Raw genomic sequence first — 20,265 nt, 5'->3', positions numbered from 1 at the left:
GCTGCTTTTAATGTTGATGTAAAGCATTTTGAATTACCTTGTGTTGAATTGTGCTATACAAATAAACTTGCCTTGCCTTTATTTCTGAACAAACATTCTCATGTGTTACTGAAGTGGAGGTTATCTGCCTGTTCAGCTAAGACCCGACTCTCCTCTATGAATACTGCTTTTGTACATCATCTGTTTGAAATAGCACAATTTTTCTTATTTTGTCTCCTTAGTAATGCTAATTTACCCCTCTCAACTTTTCTTTGTCACATTGCGAGCTATAAATGGAAAACTGGGTGTGTATTAACATATTACATAAAGTTGATTTATACTGTACTTTGTGCAAAGAAATTAAAGTCAAAGTGAATTTAAGACTCACTGCGGTTATTTTCCATCTTTTGCATTTTCCATATTGACTTAACGTTTTAACGTTTGTATTTCTACATAAATAGTTGACTTTCACTTATTTTAGCCCTGCTAAAACACCATGGGTGCAGATATGTTTAAAGTCCTTCTCTAAATCACATCAAGTTATATTTACTAACTCCTCTTACACTGATGAAGCAGCAGAAACACACAAATCCTGTCAAAATGAGAGGTTAATGGTTCCTGTTAAGGATCCTCAGGCTAGATTGTTCCTAAATAACGCTGGCTTCCACACATGCTGCACTTTTCATGCCAGTTTTAGCACAGAGCCGAGGCATGAATACCAATCATGTGCATGAACAAACGAAATTAGTCAAATACTTCAAGTCACCTGTGACGCAAACTGTGGTTATAATCATATCTGAAACGGTTTCATGTGTCTGCAGCCTTTCGTAGCCAATAAACCCGGGGACTGAAGTGGTTTCATAGACACTATAACATTGTTGTCAACAGCTTCGCTGTGTAATTATCCCCATCCTCTGCTTGCAGCGTGTGTGCTCGAACCTGAGCTCCAGCCAACACCGCTCCATGTCTTGGCTGCGGTTTGTGTGGCAGAGCTGCAACAATTACTCATGTGGTCGCTGGCCATAGCTCTCCTGGAGCAAAACCTCATGTTCTCAGGGCCTCCAGTGCAATCTCCCTCGAAAAGATTGACGGCGACAGGCTGGAATGGATACAGGCCTTCAGATAGGATGTTCTCCAAACGTTGTCAAAGGTTCAGGACCCTCAGCTGATGGATGTGCTGCTGATACAGGGACAAGCCCACCCCAGAATATGCTTAGTCTTCTGAAAGTTTGCTTTGAAGGCCCTTTTTTAAGCCTAAAGTGGATGCAATGTTGCCAGGGACCTTTGGCTAATCCAAAGAACAAACAAAGCAGGCATTCAGATGTAAAACCCCCCCAAAAAAATTAAAGGACAATTCTGGGTTTAAATCAAACCTAGCTCTATTACAAGATGGCAATAAGTATAAGCTTTATTTAGGGAGCAAAATTACTTTAGTAAAAATGTAAAATATATTTGCTTACAGCTGCTCCTACAGAAGAGTATTAGGGCCATGCAGGAGAAAGAATATTTGAGAGGGGAAGATTTGTTTTTATTGTGCACTTCGAGAAAAAAGTCGAAATGTCGAGATTAATGTTGAAATACAATTTTGAAAAAAAGTCGAAATTTCGTGAATAAAGTCAAAATTTTGCCTTTTTTCTCAACATTTCAACTTTATTCACAAAATTTCGACTTTTTTCTTGAAATTGTACTTCAACATTATTCTCGACATTTCAACTTTTTTCTCAACATTTCAACTTTTTTCTCGACATTTCAACTTTTTTCACGAAATTTTGACTTTTTTCTCAACATTTCGACTATTTTCTTGAAATTGTACTTCAATATTATTCTCGACATTTCGACTTTTTTCTCAACATTTCAACTTTTTTCACGAAATTTTGACTTTTTTCTCAACATTTCGACTATTTTCTTGAAATTGTACTTCAATATTATTCTCAACATTTCGACTTTTTTCTCGACATTTCAACTTTTTTCTTGAACTTGTACTTCAACATTAATCTCTACATTTCGACTTTTTTCTCAACATTTCGACTTTTTTCTCGAAGTGCATAATGAAAAAAAAAATCTTCGTCCTCTAAAATGTTATTTTTATTTTTCTCCTGCCTGGCCCTAATACTCTTCCGTACGCTCCTGTTAGCGCAGCGTGAAGCAACATTAGGATGAGCTGCTAATAGGCGCGTTTCCACCAGCAGGAGTTCAGGACAGGAACCTCTAACAGGGCCGGCCGTCTCCTCGGCCCCTTTAGCCGGCGTGTCTCCACGACGCCGTAGCGCTACACAAGAACCTTTACAAATACGCCGCCAACCACCAGGTGGTGGTAATACGCAATTGCAGTTCACAAACGGCCAGCAGAAGAATGAAGAGAAGAAGAAGCATGTAAACTACGGATGTTACTTGCTTACAGCTCGCGGTCACAGCGACTGAGGATTCCCAAAGGCCACATCACAGGGCCGTTCTTTGCCCCGTAAAGGTTCCCGAAGGCCACATCACAGGGCCGTTCTTTGCCCTGTAAAGGTTCCCGAAGGCCACATTACAGGGCCGTTCTTTGCCCCCGTAAATGTTCTTAAAGGCCACATCACAGGGCCGTTCTTTGCCCCGTACAGGTTCCTGAAGGCCACATTACAGGGCCGTTCTTTGCCCCGTAAAGGTTCCTGAAGGCCACATTACAGAGCCGTTCTTTGCCCCGTAAAGGTTCCTGAAGGCCACATTACAGGGCCGTTCTTTGCCCCGTAAAGGTTCCTGAAGGCCACATTACAGAGCCGTTCTTTGCCCCGTAAAGGTTCCTGAAGGCCACATCACAGGGCCGTTCTTTGCCCCGTAAAGGTTCCTGAAGGCCACATTACAGGGCCGTTCTTTGCCCCGTAAAGGTTCCTGAAGGCCACATTACAGAGCCGTTCTTTGCCCCGTAAAGGTTCCTGAAGGCCACATTACAGGGCCGTTCTTTGCCCCGTAAAGGTTCCTGAAGGCCACATTACAGAGCCGTTCTTTGCCCCGTAAAGGTTCCTGAAGGCCACATTACAGGGCCGTTCTTTGCCCCGTAAAGGTTCCTGAAGGCCACATTACAGGGCCGTTCTTTGCCCCGTAAAGGTTCCTGAAGGCCACATTACAGGGCCGTTGTTTGCCCCTGTAAAGGTTCCTGAAGGCCACATTACAGGGTTGTTTTTGCCCTGTAAAGGTTCCTGAAGGCCACATTACAGAGCCGTTCTTTGCCCCGTAAAGGTTCCTGAAGGCCACATTACAGGGCCGTTCTTTGCCCCTGTAAATGTTCCTGAAGGCCACATTACAGGGTTGTTTTTGCCCTGTAAAGGTTCCCGAAGGCCACATTACAGGGCCGTTCTTTGCCCCCGTAAATGTTCTTAAAGGCCACATCACAGGGCCGTTCTTTGCCCCGTACAGGTTCCTGAAGGCCACATTACAGGGCCGTTCTTTGCCCCGTAAAGGTTCCTGAAGGCCACATTACAGGGCCGTTCTTTGCCCCGTAAAGGTTCCTGAAGGCCACATTACAGGGCCGTTCTTTGCCCCCCGTAAAGGTTCCTGAAGGCCACATTACAGGGCCGTTCTTTGCCCCCCGTAAAGGTTCCTGAAGGCCACATTACAGGGCCGTTCTTTGCCCCTGTAAAGGTTCCTGAAGGCCACATTACAGGGCCGTTCTTTGCCCCGTAAAGGTTCATCAAAGCCACATTACAGGGCTGTGCTTCGTCTTGCCCCATCAATCCCCCCATCACCCCACCTGATCCTTCTCTTGTGTAGGCGCAGCTTTAATGTTGGGCACATGGACACTGTTTGTTGTGTTGTCATGACATTTCTGTTGTCCTGAGAGAGAACGCTGTTTTGACTCATTGCCTGTGTTTTTGGTAAAATAAAAGTTTCTCTGTTTGAGTAATTTAACCACTTTGGCAATGTCCCCCATCCTCGTGAGTAGACTCCATAAAACTAGATCAAAGTGGCCACAAACGCTCCTTCGTTCCTGCTTTTAGCAGACACCCGCCATTGGGCCGTCAACTGCTGGAGTTAAGAAGCTGGCAAAGTGGCAGGGGGACAATCCTGTAGCAACGCTCCTTTTTATGCACGTCAGTTCAAACTGGTGCATCTGTACTTGAGTGCAATGATGTTTTTCTGTCTTATCTGAGGCTTTAAGAAGCATTTTATTCTGGCATTGATTTGTTTTGCTTCCCCAATAGAAGTTTACGCTCACTCGTGCTAGGCCAGGGGTCGGCAACCCAAAATCTTGAAAGAGCCATATTGGACCAAAAACACAAAAAACTAATATGTCTGGAGCCGCAAAAAAGTCTTGTATAAGCCTTAGAATGAAGGCAAATGGCGAAAGGTCGAGAAAAAAGTCGAAAAGTTGGGAAAAAAGTCGAAATGTCGAGAAAAAAGTCGAAATGTCGAGATTAATGTTGAAGTACAATCTCGAGAAAAAAGTGGAAATGTTGAAAAAAAAGTCGAAATGTTGAGAAAAAAGTCAAAATGTCGAGAAAAAAGTCGAAATGTTGAGATTAAAAAGGAAAAAAGAAAAAAAAAGAAGAAAAAGAAGAAAAAAAAAGAAAATAAAGAGAAAAAAAAGAAGAAAAAAAGGAAAAAAAAAGGTCAAACATTTTTGAAAAAGCTCCAAGGAGCCACTAGGGTGGCGCTAAAGAGCCGCGGGTTGCCGACCCCTGTACTAGACCTAAGGTGGGTTTAACCTCGTAGTATTCCTTCAACTCAGCTACCCAGAGCTAGCTGTTTTAGCATAGCTTGGCTAATGTTATCCTGCGATGCTACTTCACTTCCCTCTGACTGGACCTGTTCTTGTTTCAGACGTTTTGATAGAAACCTCATTAACCTGTTCACCCCTAGGGATTTTGGAGGTGAATTTCACCAGAGCAAGCCTATCCAAATGAAATCGCTCTAGAGGCCTGATGGATGAAATCTCGTTCAAGTGTAAGATCTCGTTTGAAAGATCATGACATGTAGAATGTTAACAAAGTTTATGTAAATTCCCAAAAGCCACGAGGAGTCAACAAAATGGCTCCGACCGGCAGGATATGAAATGATGGCAGATGAAGCAGTTTCACTACTATGAAGGATTAAATCGTGAATTACGGTCAAAGAAGGTGTGGATACACAGAAAATGACAACGAAAGGGTAAGGAAATACAATATACTGCTTTTGGTCGGAATAGCTTTGCAATTTGCTGACGTAGTGTGTGATGAACAATCTGATGTGCGGGCTATGAAATGTGAATTTTGGCTTGCTGTTTGTTTTGAGATCGGCATGTAGTGGTCGGCCAAGAAAAGATTATATTCGGTATCATCTGAGAGCTTTTCTAGTTTCATATGATACCCACTACGTTGGGGTGGAGAAAATGGATCTTGCGTTCTGTTGCGTTTTGTTGTGCGTGTTGCTTGTGTTGGGGGCGCCATCTTTGTTGCACATGTATTTTTTAAGTTGTTATAAATCAAATACTTTGTTGACAAAACGTACTTGGAGGTTTCACATATTGGCTTTAGGGCTTCTTGTTTGAGAAACAGTTGAAAGGAAATACCCTGGCAGCACTTGAGTAACTTTTTCACAACATGAACTGGTGCATGCAGCTGCTGGACCCGGTACCCGGCTCCGTCGGGGGGGAAGGGGTTAAAAGCAGGGACTGCCTGAAGCTCCAACAGCAACAAAGACTGGAATACAAGGACCCAGACAAGGACCGCCTATTAGGGATGGGTGATATTTTACCGTTCACGATATACCGTCAAAACAATTCCCCACGGTAAGAATTTGTCATCCCGCGGTAAAAACGAATTCCCGTTGATGACGTTTTTGTGTAAAACTGATTTATGGTTCTGTGTTAAATCCATGCACAACGTGAAGGAAGGAAGGAAGGAAGGAAGGAAGGAAGGAAGGAAGGAAGGAAGGAAGGAAGGAAGGAAGGAAGGGAAGAAAGAAAGAAAGAAAGAAAGAAAGAAAGAAAGAAAGAAAGAAAGAAAGAAAGAAAGAAAGAAAGAAAGAAGAAAGAAAGAAAGAAAGAAAGAAAGAAAGAAAGAAAGAAAGAAAGAAAGAAAGAAAGAAAGAAAGAAAGAAAGAAAGAAAGAAGAAAGAAAGAAAGAAAGAAAGAAGAAAGAAAGAAAGAAAGAAAGAAAGAAAGAAAGAAAGAAAGAAAGAAAGAAAGAAAGAAAGAAAGAAAGAAAGAAGAAGAAAGGAGGAAGGAAGAAGGAAGGAAGGAAGGAAGGAAGGAAGGAAGGAAGGAAGGAAGGAAGGAAGGAAAGGAAGGAAGAAAGAGAGAAGGAAAGGAATGAAAGGAAGGAAGGAAGCAAGAAAGGAAGGAGGAAAGAAAGGAAGGAGGAAGGAAAGGAAGGAAAGAAGGAAAGGAAGGAAGGAAGAAGAAAGAAAGAAAGAAAGAAAGAAAGAAAGAAAGAAAGAAAGAAAGAAAGAAAGAAAGAAAGAAAGAAAGAAAGAAAGAAAGAAAGAAAGAAAGAAAGAAAGAAAGAAAGAAAGAAAGAAAGGAGGAAGGAAAGAAAGGAAGGAAGGAAGAAGGAAGGAAGGAAGGAAGGAAGGAAGGAAGGAAGGAAGGAAGAAAGAAAGGAAGGAAGGAAGGAGGAAGGAAATGAGCAGAAAGAAAGAAAGAAAGAAAGAAAGAAAGAAAGAAAGAAAGAAAGAAAGAAAGAAAGAAAGAAAGAAAGAAAGAAAGAAAGAAAGAAAGAAAGAAAGAAAGAAAGAAAGAAAGAAAGAAAGAAAGAAAGATTCCCGTTGATGACACTTTTTGTATTGGTAATTTTTTATCTTCATTTTTATCGTTATTGGGATAAATGCCAGAAATTATCGTGATACATTTTTTTGTCCATACCGCCCATCCCTACCGCCTATGTCGGTCTAGAACAGCGGGAGGAGCAAGCTGGGCTGGCCTGAGCTAAATGACAGTAGTAGTAGTAACAAAGGGTTTGAGAGGTCGTCTTCCTACCGCCAGCCGGGCTGATCTTGTTGGTGATGGCGTATCTCAGGATCCGCTCCTCCTTGACGTACATCACAAACACCCTCTCCATGGTGATCTGCAGCGTCTCGGGGGCCGTGGCGCGGATGTCGTGGCGGCAGTCGCGGTAGCTGATGTTCTGCATCAGGTGGAAGGTGAAGGACTCCGAGCCTCGCTCGGCCGAGACCACCGAAAACTCCCTGACCGACGTTGAGGTGACGACTGCAGCCGGAAGGAGAGGCGGGGGGGGACACGTTAAGCACAAAGGGATCATCAACTCGTATAGAGGGGTTTTCTGGAGGTACGTTGTCACGGTTACCGGAGGGGTAGTACTGGTAGACGTCCCTGAAGGGCTCCATGTGCACCTCGGCTCCCGGGGGGATGGATGGCACAGTCCCGCTGACTGTGGTGTCGACGCTGAGGTGGTGGTGCTCGTCGTCCAGGCGCGGCCCGTCTGCAGGATGGACAGGCGCTGTGTTTCCCGGGTAGAACAGCACCTCTGCGTGACGGACGAACTCAGCACCTGGGGACAGTCAATCACCTGAATATTCATGTTTTGTAGTACATCTTAAAGTTAGAAAAAATCAAATACACACTCAAGGGATCCGCTCAATCTTTTTTCAAAATATCGAGTCCCTTTCTCGACTTATATGACTGCGTTTACATGCAATCAATAACCCTTTTAAAACCCGAATATAATTTAATAACCCGAATTTGCACGGCCATGTAAACACCAATAACCCATAACCCGAATTTGCTCATATTCCGGTTTTTAAAAAATCCGAATATGACCCCTGGGTTACTCCTTTTAAAACCCAAATATTGGGTAATGTAAACGTCAAACGGAATATCCCCATCAAACGGGACATGAATTTGTTTCTGCGCATGTTCTGTTCACAAGGAATCCTGGTCTTTTGAGTCCAGGAAGTTCTTATAAACACGGAGAAACACAAGACCAGGAGGAGACTAATCACTTTATAAATGTAATGAAGGATATGAACATTTTGGCATTTGTAGACGGTAGAAAGTACCGTAATAGCGAGATTTACAAGAAGGTGAGCGAAAAGTTGCGCAAAGCAGCATTTGTTTTGAATTTGGATACAGGAAAAAGAAGCGGAAATGACGGTAATTGCGTCATCATGTTCTCTGCGCGTCGCTGGTTTGATAAAGATATCCCGAATGATTAATTACCATGTAAACAGGGATAACCCTGTTTGCTCACGCATGTAAACTGAATATTCCGAATGTTTCAGTAACCGGAATATTAGCAATAACCCGAATTTTGACCTCATGTAAACGTAGTCTATGACTCCTTACAGGAGCCAATTAACAATGAATAGGATGGAACTCACCCCCCTCTTTCTTTTTTGTTGTTTTGTTTTATTTTTTGCCCTTTTCACTTTTGTTCTACTACTCCTCAAGTGTTCTTTATATCCTGTAAACCTAGGAGTGGGTGGATGGGAGGGGGTGGGAATGGTGGACTCACTGTGTCAATGTTTCAGCTGAGCAATGCACTTTTACATTTTGGGGATGAATGTGCAAATTGATGTCATGCATATGTTCTGTACTTTTCATCTCTGTGGGATAAATGTAAAAAACCAATAAAACATATTTACCAAAAAATATTATTAATGTTTTGTGTGTTTACGTATCAATAATGCTGCAGTTGCAGTGGCTGAGGAATGTCTGGTGTGGTTAAATATGCAACACAAACACGCACAGCTGTTTCCTATCACGGGGGGGGGGGGGCTATATCGTGTTGGGTCTCCTGAGACAATACAGCTGGTGAAATGACTGAAAAGACTCACTTACAGAGACACAGAACGTCCTCTCCATGGCCGAGTTCCCTCATCTGTCTGCAGATGAGGGGATCAGGCCCCGTTTACACGTAGCAAAAACGGTGGTGTTTTCATGCTTTTACACGAAAACGAAGCTCAAAGTAAAAAAAAACGATCATTTCTGAAAACTCTGGGAAAGTGGAAATTTGCAAAAACTCCGTCTTCACGTTTGCTTGTAGACAGAGGGAAACGGACATTTAGGCTTCAGAACGTCACATTATGCAACAGAAACATCACCAGCGTCATGTGTGCGACCTGCGTTTACAATTTGTTTGGCCACTGTAGTTACTCGTGTCAATTTTCAGTTGTCGGTAATGCTATTCCATCAGGCACCTTAATGCTTTTTAAAAACAGTTGTACTTCCTCGTCTAGAAATGTGTCTGTCCCATTCTCAACTGACTCTCCAATAGGTAAAATATGTTTTTCACTGAACCAAAAGAATAATAATAAAAGGGTACGTACCTTATTTTAAAAAGATATTGTTGCTACCCCTAATATTGCTGTTTATTGGAATCGTTTCACAGATCATATTGATTGGAAAAAAACTTGGATGCTTCCTAGCAAGTTATTAATCACAAATAAGGTTAAGGAGGTCTCTTATTACAAAATCATACATAAATATTATCCTGCTAGCCATTACATACAGAAATTTAAAAAGGACAGTAATACGAACTGTTCCTTCTGTAATTTACATCCAGAAACAGTTCATTTATTCTGGCTTTGCTCTCATTCGAAAAAACTATGGGCAGATATTAGCAAATGTATTATTGACTCTTTCACTATTGATTTTACATTTACATTGGGAAAATGTTGTTTTTGGTTTCCATTGTTTCCCTAAGACGGAAGGAAAATGTTACTTTTTGATAAATCTGTTTTTATTTCTTGCCAAATTTCACATTCATAAGAGTAAATTTTCAAAGAAAACCCCTTGCTTTTATGTTTTCCAGAAAGAAATGGAACTTTACTTAAAATTAATCACTAAATCAACAAATGAAAAGGCTATTAAAACCGTAGACTTGTGTAATATATATAATCTTCTTGAATAACGAACATCACCCCTGGCACATGTTCTGTATTCTATTTGTATACTGTTCCTGTATACTATTATGTAATAATTCTTTTAAATAAAGTTTATAAAAAAAAAAGTTACTCGTGTCATTTGTTGATGTTTTTTTCCAGGATTCCCATTGGCTAGTATGACTTTATGCTTCTCGTTACACTGCCCCCTGTAGGTTTGGATGCTCATAGCACCTTAACAGCTATTTATGTGGGTTCGTGTAAATGAACAGATTTTTTAAAAAGTAGAGGGGGAAATACCCGTTTTTGTAAATATGTGTAAACGTGGCCTCAGTCTGCAGGGAGACGTGCCGACCAGTGCCGGGAAAACATTACCTGCCACTCTGAATCCCGCTTGGCTGTTGGGGAGCTCCAGAGCAAACAGCCACCCGAACAGTTCTCCTATGGGTGCTACCGGCATCAGGGCCCAGCCCAGCGTCTCTGGTACCTGCTCCACGGGAACGGGTCACAAGGGTCAGGTGGGTCACATACATGTGCTGATCTTGGAGGAAAAAGTGAGATCAAAAACATGTGTACAGTAATCCCTGGTTTTTCTCGGGGGTTACGTTCCAAGAAGAACCCATGAGTGAAATCCGTGAAGTAGCAACCTTTTTTTTTTTTTACAATTATTATACAAGGCTTCAAATAGAGGAGATCAGCACCGCCCCACCACGACACGAGGAATTGGATTTGAACGGAAGAAAATGAAAAAGGATTATAAAAGAAATACAATACAAGTACTGTAGGACAAATTGTGACTGGCGCGCATTTCACTGCTCTTCTGATGCCGCTGCATCCTGACTCCACTCTGTAGTGTCTTTTTTCTTCTAAAGCCGCGGTGCAGGTGTATTTTTTCCAGAGAAGAATATAGTTATGAGCCGTTGTTGTCGCTCTTTTTTCTTCTTGGCAAAAAGATTCTTATAAACCGACATGCCACCATCGATTATATCTGAGAACTGTAAAGCTACTTTCACATAGAGGGCGCACAGCGGCAGCCGCCGCCGGCTTTCCCATTCATCGTGTATGTGCTGCCTCCGCGCAAGGGCGCAGGGTCTGCCACCGAGGTCGGCGGCACGCCGCCGAGTTTGCGCGGCGGCATAGGGCGCAAGTGGACGGACGCCGCCAGGTTGCCGCGGCAGCAAGGCGCAAAGCGGCTTTCACCTAGAACGCGGTTTGCGCCGCGCACACCGCCGGGATGGGCGCAGACTCGGCGCAGAGACGGCGCAGAGCAGGGCGCGCCTGCGCTCATGGGTCTCCAACTCCGGTCCTGGAGAGCACCTATCCTGCATGTTTTAGATCTTTCCCTGATTCAGCACACCATGATACAAGGAGCTGTGTCAAAAACAGAACTGCCCAGACCTTGATGACAAGTTAATGACGACCCTTGATTAGAATCAGGTGTGTTCATGCAGGGAGACACCTAAAACATGCTGGATAGGTAACTCTCCAGGACTGGAGTTGGAGACCCCTGTACATATTTGTTGCAAGTTGCTTGGCGACCGAAAAAAGTTTCATAACCATATATTGATAAATGATTCAATTGATCCTGATATGAGGCATGGAAATGCTATATTTTATTTTAAATTAACATTTTATTGTTAAAAGAGCAAAAGAATATCACATTTCTACCACTTTTAAACACACCAGGTATGTCCAAATGTGTCCCGATAGGCCTGCAGTCTCGCATCCCACAGCTCCTCACACAGACTCACAGCCAAGTTTTTTTTCTCCCTCCCCCACCTTCTCTCCTATTGGACACCGCCGAGATGCCGTCACAGGGCGCACGGTGAAATAAAAAAATTTTCAATTCCCAGCGGCAGCTTGGGCGGTCTTGCGCCGTCTTGCGCTCTTGCTGCCGCGGCAACCCGGCGGCAACCCGGCGGCGTGCGCCCTGTTGCGTGCCGCCAACCTCGGTGCAAAGCCCTGCGCCCTTGCGCAGTGGCAGCACATACACAATGAATGGGAAAACGGCGCCAGACCGGAAAAACCTTTTTTCGGTCGCCAAGCAACTTGCAACGAATATGCGCGCTGCTCTGCGCCGAGTCTGCGCCCACTCGCCGCCGACTCTGCTCCACCTGCGCCGAGTCTGCGCCGACTCTACGGCTGCGCCACCCCGGCAGTGTTGCCGCGTTCTGTGGGAAAGTAGCTTAATGAACGATTCATCAAAGGTCCCGTTCTTGAGCTGCTGCTGAAGCTCATTGGCCGTTCTCAGCATTGTTGCTAAGCAACCAACGTTATTGACACAGGAAGTGAAGAAGCGGGGAGACTGTTTAGCCAATCAGAATGCAGAACCCGATGCACAATGCAAATCCGTGAAGCAGCGAGACGTGAAAGGTGAACCGCCAGGGATTACTGTACAGTGGTTCTGGGATGTTTTGTGGGACGTGTACCTCGCTGATGGCGGTGTACGCTCTCCCGTCTCCCACCACGATGTAGGCGTGAAGGTCAATGTCATTCAGCTCCACTGGCGTCGATCCCACAGTCACCGTTCCGCTCACCTTCCCGCTAACGCGCTGGGGCGCACCTGGAGCAGGTACACAACAAAACAGCTTAACGGAGGCCAGGGTGGGGACACACATGTGACTCCGCCCCCTCCTCTGCAGGGTGGGGCTCTTGTGAAATCAGATGGGTAATTCCATAGACATATATACGTAGACGCCTCATGACATGCTGGAACGTAATTCAGCGTTGCCGCCATATTGGATGGGTCTCCTCACTCCAGGCTAAATTAACTACACTGGAGTTACAGAGTGCCAGCACACGCAAGAAGCTGCAAAACAGTTATTTTTCAAGGGTTTTAGCTCCCCAGCCCCAGTTCAAGCCTAACAGGGTAGTATAAGACCCTGGAATGACCTGGATGTATTTTTATAGATATATTTATTGAGGGCAATAAGAGAAAAAAAAAAGATTTACAATAACAATAGAAATATCAATATTTTGCCCTTTTTTAACTTTTCAAAACAATAATTAAATAAAAATAAATAATATTAATAAGAAAGAAAAAAAATAAAATAAATATAAATAAATAAATAAATACAACACACCCCTCTCCCCTTCAAATAAATTCAAAGGAACAATCAAACTTGTTTCTTTATTAAAATATAAAATTAATTAATTTATACATTTATCAATATGCCATACCATATGTCTTTGTTAAAGAGCATAATACAAAGTCTTTCAGCATAAAAGTAAATGCTGAAAGACTTTTTAAATCTCTGCCGTTTGTAACAAACCAAACCGTGTGGAAATCGGGTAAAGATTCGGGGAGTTAGGGATCATTGTAGTCGGGGATAAAACCTTCCTCAGTAGAAATAAATGCAATGGAGACCCATCCAAGATGGCGGCCGCGCTGAACGTCAGCTCCAATAGGCAGCGTCAGTCTATGAGGCGTCTACATATATATGTCTATGTGTAATTCCACTGGGATCTGAATGATGGCGCTAACCTTCGGGCAGACAGTGGCGGCCGTTTCCATAGAAACCAGGACGGCAGTGACAGCAAAATCCCGTGACGTAGTCGGAGCAAAATGCATTCTGGGAGCACTCCTGCTGGAATCTAGACCAGGAGAGGAAGGAAGTTAAGACTGGGTTTTCTAACTCCTGGTGTGAGGTGGGCTGGTGGTTTCACCCCCGTTTGGGGGTTTCTTACCTGGCACACGTCTCCTTGTTCTCGGTGGTGTACTGAATCACTAGGAGAGGGACAAACGACAAGGGGTTTTGTTATTGGTCATACAAGTTTAAAGGAAAAAGAGGAACCACTTCTGCCTTCTGCAGTGATCAAAAGCTTTACACTTGCATCTTTATTGTATTTTGTATCTAATGCTTTTTATTTTACTCTCCTAAATACAATATGAAGCTACACACAACATACAGTATGTTAAAGCTACTTGGAAACAAAGCAGCTGCTGCAGGAAGCTTTGTGCCTTCTGCTCTCTGCACCGTCATACTTGAAAGGTTTAGCCCAACGCTAACCTGCAGCAAATAAAACCCAGATTTCCCCTGAAACGAACCTTAAATATTTGAAAAGCTCCATGAACGTCCCTGCCGTGACCCTAAACAATAAGGAGTAACTGTGTCTACATTCTCTGACACACAGGAAGTGATTCATCACTGTTTTCCTGAATCATTTGAATAAATAAAAAAGAAACAGCTGATAGACAGAGTCCAGACTAAACACAAAGGTTGAACCTACACAAGAGATCACAACAGAAGTTCAAATTAAGCAGCAATGTTAAACTTATCCCAACTTCTGACCCTATCCGCTCCTGGAAAACCACCAATCACGACATTAGACTGCGGTTCCTCTACTGACCACCGGGGGCAGATTCCAAACTACAGCTTCAAATATTCAACTGCAGCACAAATAAACATATTTACAGTATGAAAACTATTTTGGTTTTCATCACAACTGCACAGATTACAGGAGAGTATTAGGGCCAGGCAGGAGAAAAATAAAAATAATATTTTAGAGGAGGAAGATTTTTTTTTTCATTATGACTTTGAGAAAAAAGTCGAAATGTCGAGAAAAAAGTTGAAATGTCGAGAATAATGTTGAAGTACAATTTCAAGAAAAAAGTCAAAATTTCGTGAATAAAGTTTAAATGTTGAGAAAAAAGGCGAAATTTCTTTATTCATGAAATTTCGACTTTTTTCTCAAAATTGTATTTCAACATTAATCTCGACATTTCAACTTGATGGAGGATGATTTTTTTTTTCATTATGCACTTCGAGAAAAAAGTCGAAATGTCGAGAAAAAAGTCCAAATGTCGAGATTAATGTTGAAATACAATTTCAAGAAATAAAGTCGAAATTTTATAAATAAAGTCGAAATTTTGCCTTTTTTCTCTCAACATTTCAACTTTATTCACGAAATTTCGACTTTTTTCTCAACATTTTTGACTTTTTTCTCGAAATTGTACTTCAACATTATTCTCGACATTTCGACTTTTTTCTCGACATTTCGACTTTTTTCTCAAACTTTTCAACTTTATTCACGAAATTTCGACTTTTTTCTCGACATTTTTGACTTTTTTCTTGAAATTGTACCTCAACTTTAATCTCGTCATTTCAATCTTTTCCTCGACATTTTCGACTTTTTTTGCATTTGCATTTGCATTTTGCATTTTCGAGTTTTTGCCTCCGCCAAAGGAGCCAATGGGCACAGCTAACTTTGATTGACACGTGGTGGGCGTGTTCCCGGCAGTTTCCAAAGCAGCATGACTGCAACCCGTACGAAGAAAAACCGGCTTCAAAACCGCTTTCACAAACCAATAAACATATTTATTCCCTGGTCTGAGCCCACTCCCAGCTCAATGTGGCTCCTTGATTAAACCAGCAGATCTGTACGTGCAAATGTGGTCAGATGTTTAAAGAAGTTTAAAGCTACAAAGCAGCTTTAAACTTTTCATGTCCACAAATCACTCGTGCAGGAATCCCACACACCAGTTCACACAATGTTCTGGTGTTTAAAATTACATGAAGCCATGACAGCTTTGACAAATGTAGGAAATTATGCTTTTCTGCTCTTTTTAGTCTTACACGGATAAACACTTCATTTTATAAACAAACACCCCTTTTAATTGGCCGCATATGTGAACCCTGAAGCCTGTGGAGGATATAAAACATGGGTAGTAATGTCAAGTTCGTCTCACAGCGGCAAAAAGCCAGACGAAAGACATGAAAGCCGGTTTAAGTTGTAATGGACCGCAAACAGACTTGATGACAGATTTCTGCGTCTTCTCAGAAAAACATACTTTTTTTATTCTCTGACGTGGGCAAAACGACTTAAAGGGGACTTCTTCACATACAGTACAGACTTCTGGACCCTTATATAACCACGTTGACTGAGAACACATTCTTGTTTACGTCAAAAAACCTGTGGGAAGGCTGAACACACACACACACACACACACACACACACACACACACACACACACACACACACACACACACACACACTCACACCTGGGAGCTGCCAGCACAACGGCAGTATTGTGCCGCCAGCTGCTGAGCGGCTCCTCCGAGAGCAGTCAGATACTGTTACCTCCCCACAGCCCCCATCCTTTCATCCTTCTTTAGGTATTTATATCTACACATTTGTGTTTATGATACAGTATATTGCGAAAGAGGCATAAGACACAATCTGATTTTGAAATGTCTATTTCAGGCCTGCACATGTTTGCAGTCTTTTGCAGACCTGCCGTACAGTAAACTTAAAAAAATGCCCTTTTCCAGTAAACAACAGGCATTAAGGTCAAACTGTGATGCTTCTCAACGCCTTACTAATTAGCCTAAACCTTCCCTGTGATGCCTAAACCTAAACAGATGGTACTTCTGCATTGGCTTAACAACAAGAGGTTGTATTCTTAAGATAAGATAAGATAAGATAAGATACTGTAAGATAAGATAAGATTGTCCTTTATTTCTCCCTCAATGGGGAAATTCACTTTGTGCAGAAGCAGTACACTCAACTACGGAAGAGTATTAGTACGACGGAGTATTATGGCCAAACAAAGAAAAAAAAAAGGAAATTACGAAAATAAAGTCATAATAATATGAGAATAAAGTCGTAATATTACGAGAATAAAGTCATAATGTTGCGAGAATAAAGTCGTAATATTTTGAGAATAAAGTAATATTACGAGAATAAAGTTGTAATATTACGAGAAAAGTCGTAATATTAAATATATTATAAATATATAAATATAACGTCACAAGATGCTCAATATTCAACATTTTAACACACTCTTCCTGTTAGAGTTCTCATAAATTAACACTTTATTCTTGTAATATTACGACTTTATCCTCATAAATTACAACTTTATTCTCGTAATGTTACGACTTTATTCTCGTAATATTACGACTTTATTCTCGCAACATTATGACTTTATTCTCGTAATTTCCAATTCTTTTTTTGTCTTAGTTTGGCCCTATTACTCCGTCGTATATTAGGGCAGGAGAAAAATAAAAATAATATTTTAGAGGAGGAAGATTTTTTTTTCCATTATGCACTTCGAGAAAAAAGTAGAAATTTCGAGAAAAAAGTTGAAATGTCGAGATTAATGTTGAAGTAGAACTTTGAGAATAAAGTCAACCTTCTGAGACTATAACAAACAGCGCATGTGTCCGTCTTTACAAAATGCCTCGTACATGAACTGGTGAAACTGTACTTCAGAATCGGCTTCAGTAATAATAATAGTAAATTCTTTCTCTTTTAGCTCATAAAGACATGTAGTTATCAGAGGAGACATTTCGGCTTTATTCACGAAATTGTATTTCAACTTTATTCTCGAAATTTCAACTTTGTTCACGAAATTTCGACTTTATTCTTGAAATTTTATTTCAACATTAATCTCGACATTTCGACTTTTTTCTCAAAGTGCACAATAAAAAAAGTGCACAAAAAAAAAATCTTCCCCTCTCAAATATTTTTTCTCATGCATGGCCATAATACTGTACTCAACACACATATGCAGAGAAAGGGTAAAAAAAAGTAAAACATATATAATTACATATAAACAGTATATACATTGGAATGAAAAATAAAAAGTAGTGCAGTACGGGAAAGAAAGAAAAACAGTGCAAAAAAAAGCAGGTAGGATGTTGTTACTGTCCGTTTGCTACGGTGAGCCGGCCTGGTTGTGGAGTCTGATGGGAGGGAGGAACCCTCTTCTGATTGGTCGAATTTCTATAAGCTTTCTGAGAGGATGGTGCCTCATGAACTCAGGAACACAGAGCTCCAAACCAAGATAAACACAAACAGAACTTTGACAGGTTATTTAGGTTTTCACCAAAGACACGTCCAGTCATACGTGTTTGAGCCAGGATCGGGTCCGGATGAAACGCTGACGCCTCTGAAAATGTTTGCTGCATCCTAACAACCAAACACATTTATTCCCAGCATTATGGGAGTAAAGACCCAGCAGTGTACAGAGCAGAGCCTGATCCCTCCTTCCTTGGTGCGCCGCTCCAAACCAGATCGCGGTTTGGCAGTGGCTTGGCTGGCGACAGCATGATGAGGTGTTGTTGGCGGGGTTGGAGAAGACAATGATGTTTTAGGTAAGAACTCTTTCTCGCTATTCATAAACTGAGTCCAAAAACATGGAGAAGCCAGAAATGTTGAGGGTAATGTTCCAGAGGTGGGGTAGTATCATGACCAATTAAAACACTGTTAAGCCATGTTTGTGTCAGACTTGAAGAGAAGAAACTAAAGAAAAGGAATATAGGGAGTAGAGATGGGAATTGATCCGATTTTTACAATTCCAATTCCATTTTCGATTCCGCTTAACGATTTGGTTCTTAATCGATTCCCTTATCGATTTTCATTTGGAAAAAAAGGACAACAATGAGGCAAATGGCGTTAATATGATAGGCATGTGCGTTAATTAGTTACCTGCAGTAACGCACGGAGTCAGCCAAGGACATGCTAATGTTGTTGCTGCTGCTGCTGGGTTGAGAAGCACTAACGTTGGTCCGGAGCGGATCGAAAACGCAACATTGATTGATTGTTATTGCATGTTGGTCACAAACACCAGCTGTTGGTGGCATAAGTTCTGAGGGGAAGGACCTGAAACCCTGATCTGTGCCGTAATGTATTGGGTCACTTCCTGTCCTCCAGGCATTTTTGTGGCTTTGGAGGGAAGTTTGTCTGAATCTGAAGCTCGGCTCTCCAAGAGTTAGCCAGGCCCCATTAGCGTAGCTCCTCCTCTCTTCACCCTGCTCTCTCCCACTCCACCTCTATAGAGGCAATGCGCGTTAAGTCACAGATGCAACTTCACAGTGGATTACGTCCACTGAGTGGCAGAAAGAAGAGTGGCAACGTAAACTGTCAGTTTGAGCAACTGGAAAACATCTAAAATGGGAAAGAGCTGTTGTGCGATCCACTGTACTCATAGATTTAGCAAGAAATCGGAGTTATCGTTTTACAGACTGCCGAAAAATAAGTTTAAGAGAGACCAATGGATCGCTGCAATTGGCAGAAACAACTGGATTCCAGGCACCAAAACGTGGATTTGCGGTTCCCATTTTGTATCAGGTAATGTTGGATTTTTGGGTAGCTAAAAAACGGTCAAATCATAAAGTTCGGTGTCCTCATTACTTTAATTTCACCAACAAATCCTGCCTTGAAGTAGGACCAAGCATCAAGACTTTTGTATGCCTTCAAGCTTTGCTTCGTGTATTTCCCCCACTTACTCAGTGCGAGTAAGGGGCCATGGTCCAGTGGGAAAGTGACGTCAATGCATACCCTCTATTGATTGGACTACTGAATGAACTGTGTTGTTGAAGTGCCATGAGATGACATTTGTCATGATTAGGCCCTAGATGAATAACGCTGACCTGAATCTGTCTCCCTTGCACTTTATAAACCCAGGGTACGATAGAAGAGGGTTCAGCCAACACTGGAGGCGATGCAATGACTCGACTCTTGGCCGATGCTAGCATCAGCCCGGCACCACAGCTGGTTCATAGTGGTCCAAAATGCAACATCTGCACCTTCCAACCTCCAAACACAGACTTTTTTCACTCATTCAAACTTGATAAATAGCGTATTCTTCTCATGCAACCAAATGTGGTGTAAATGCAGAATGTAATCAAGTTCACGTGCATGTACACAGAAAAGGATGTGTCCACAAATGAAGAGGTCATGTTCCACGATAGCTTTACAAATCATCGAAGCTGCGTTTGGTAATCAGGGAAACATCTGTTTAGTTCCTAATTCATTCCGCAGGAAACAAGTCCAAACAGTTATTAAGAGCTCCAACAGGACAAGAGAAGACTTGGGAGTCCTGCAACAGCTGGCCGGGCCTCGCCGAGCCCTGATCTCAGCACCGTGGAAAGAATTTGGTGTTACATGAGGGAAGTCTACACCGAACTGATGTCATGTCTCTTCATATGCTATTACCCAGCAAGTACAAACACACTTACAGCGTATACTTAGTCTTACTTACCTCCAGTGTCCAAATCCCCGTCGTCTTCATCCACGCGGACCACATGGCCCCCGGGGGAATGAGGGGATTCATTTCTGATGGGGGGGTACACATCCAAATCCTCCAGAGGAAGCTGCAGAAACACACATGTCATTCAGCATGTGCTTTCCCTGCCAAGTCCCCCCACCCCCTACAGATGCTATAAACTACAGAACCTGGGAATGCCTCACATACTGTGTACATTAAGTGGGGCATTAAAGTCGCAGCGCTGTGTTGACAAGACTAAACTGTCTCCAGAGCAGCATTCCCGCGCAGCCACAGGACGCAGATACAATTTCCAATCATCATAAAATAAACTTGACAGCATGAACAACTTTTCTGCTTGGGGTTTCTCTTTTTTTCTTTTCCAATGTGACGAGAGATGTTTTCAAACTATGCGAGCGTATTACCACAGAGCATCGCGTCCCCATGACTAAGCCCATGAACTCTTACACAACATCGTTCTGGCGGGTTGAGCAATATTTCTA

At 42.3% G+C, this 20,265-nt stretch overlaps 1 protein-coding gene across 1 annotated transcript in view; it reads right to left on the bottom strand.

Moving 5' to 3' along the window:
- Positions 1–20,265, bottom strand: part of nid2a (nidogen 2a (osteonidogen)) — a 98,750-nt gene that overhangs the window by 57,887 nt on the left and 20,598 nt on the right. The window contains exons 8-14 of the mRNA XM_061715418.1: positions 19,760–19,871; positions 13,462–13,501; positions 13,259–13,368; positions 12,204–12,337; positions 10,150–10,261; positions 7,239–7,442; positions 6,911–7,141 (exon numbers count right to left, since the gene is read on the bottom strand). Coding sequence (XP_061571402.1) covers positions 6,911–7,141; positions 7,239–7,442; positions 10,150–10,261; positions 12,204–12,337; positions 13,259–13,368; positions 13,462–13,501; positions 19,760–19,871 — 943 coding nt within the window. The remainder of the gene's footprint in view (positions 1–6,910; positions 7,142–7,238; positions 7,443–10,149; positions 10,262–12,203; positions 12,338–13,258; positions 13,369–13,461; positions 13,502–19,759; positions 19,872–20,265) is intronic.

Source organism: Cololabis saira, chromosome 24 (assembly GCF_033807715.1).
Source record: "Cololabis saira isolate AMF1-May2022 chromosome 24, fColSai1.1, whole genome shotgun sequence".
NCBI classification, from domain to species: Eukaryota; Metazoa; Chordata; class Actinopteri; order Beloniformes; family Belonidae; genus Cololabis; species Cololabis saira.
This window is presented reverse-complemented; position numbering and strand designations above follow the sequence as displayed.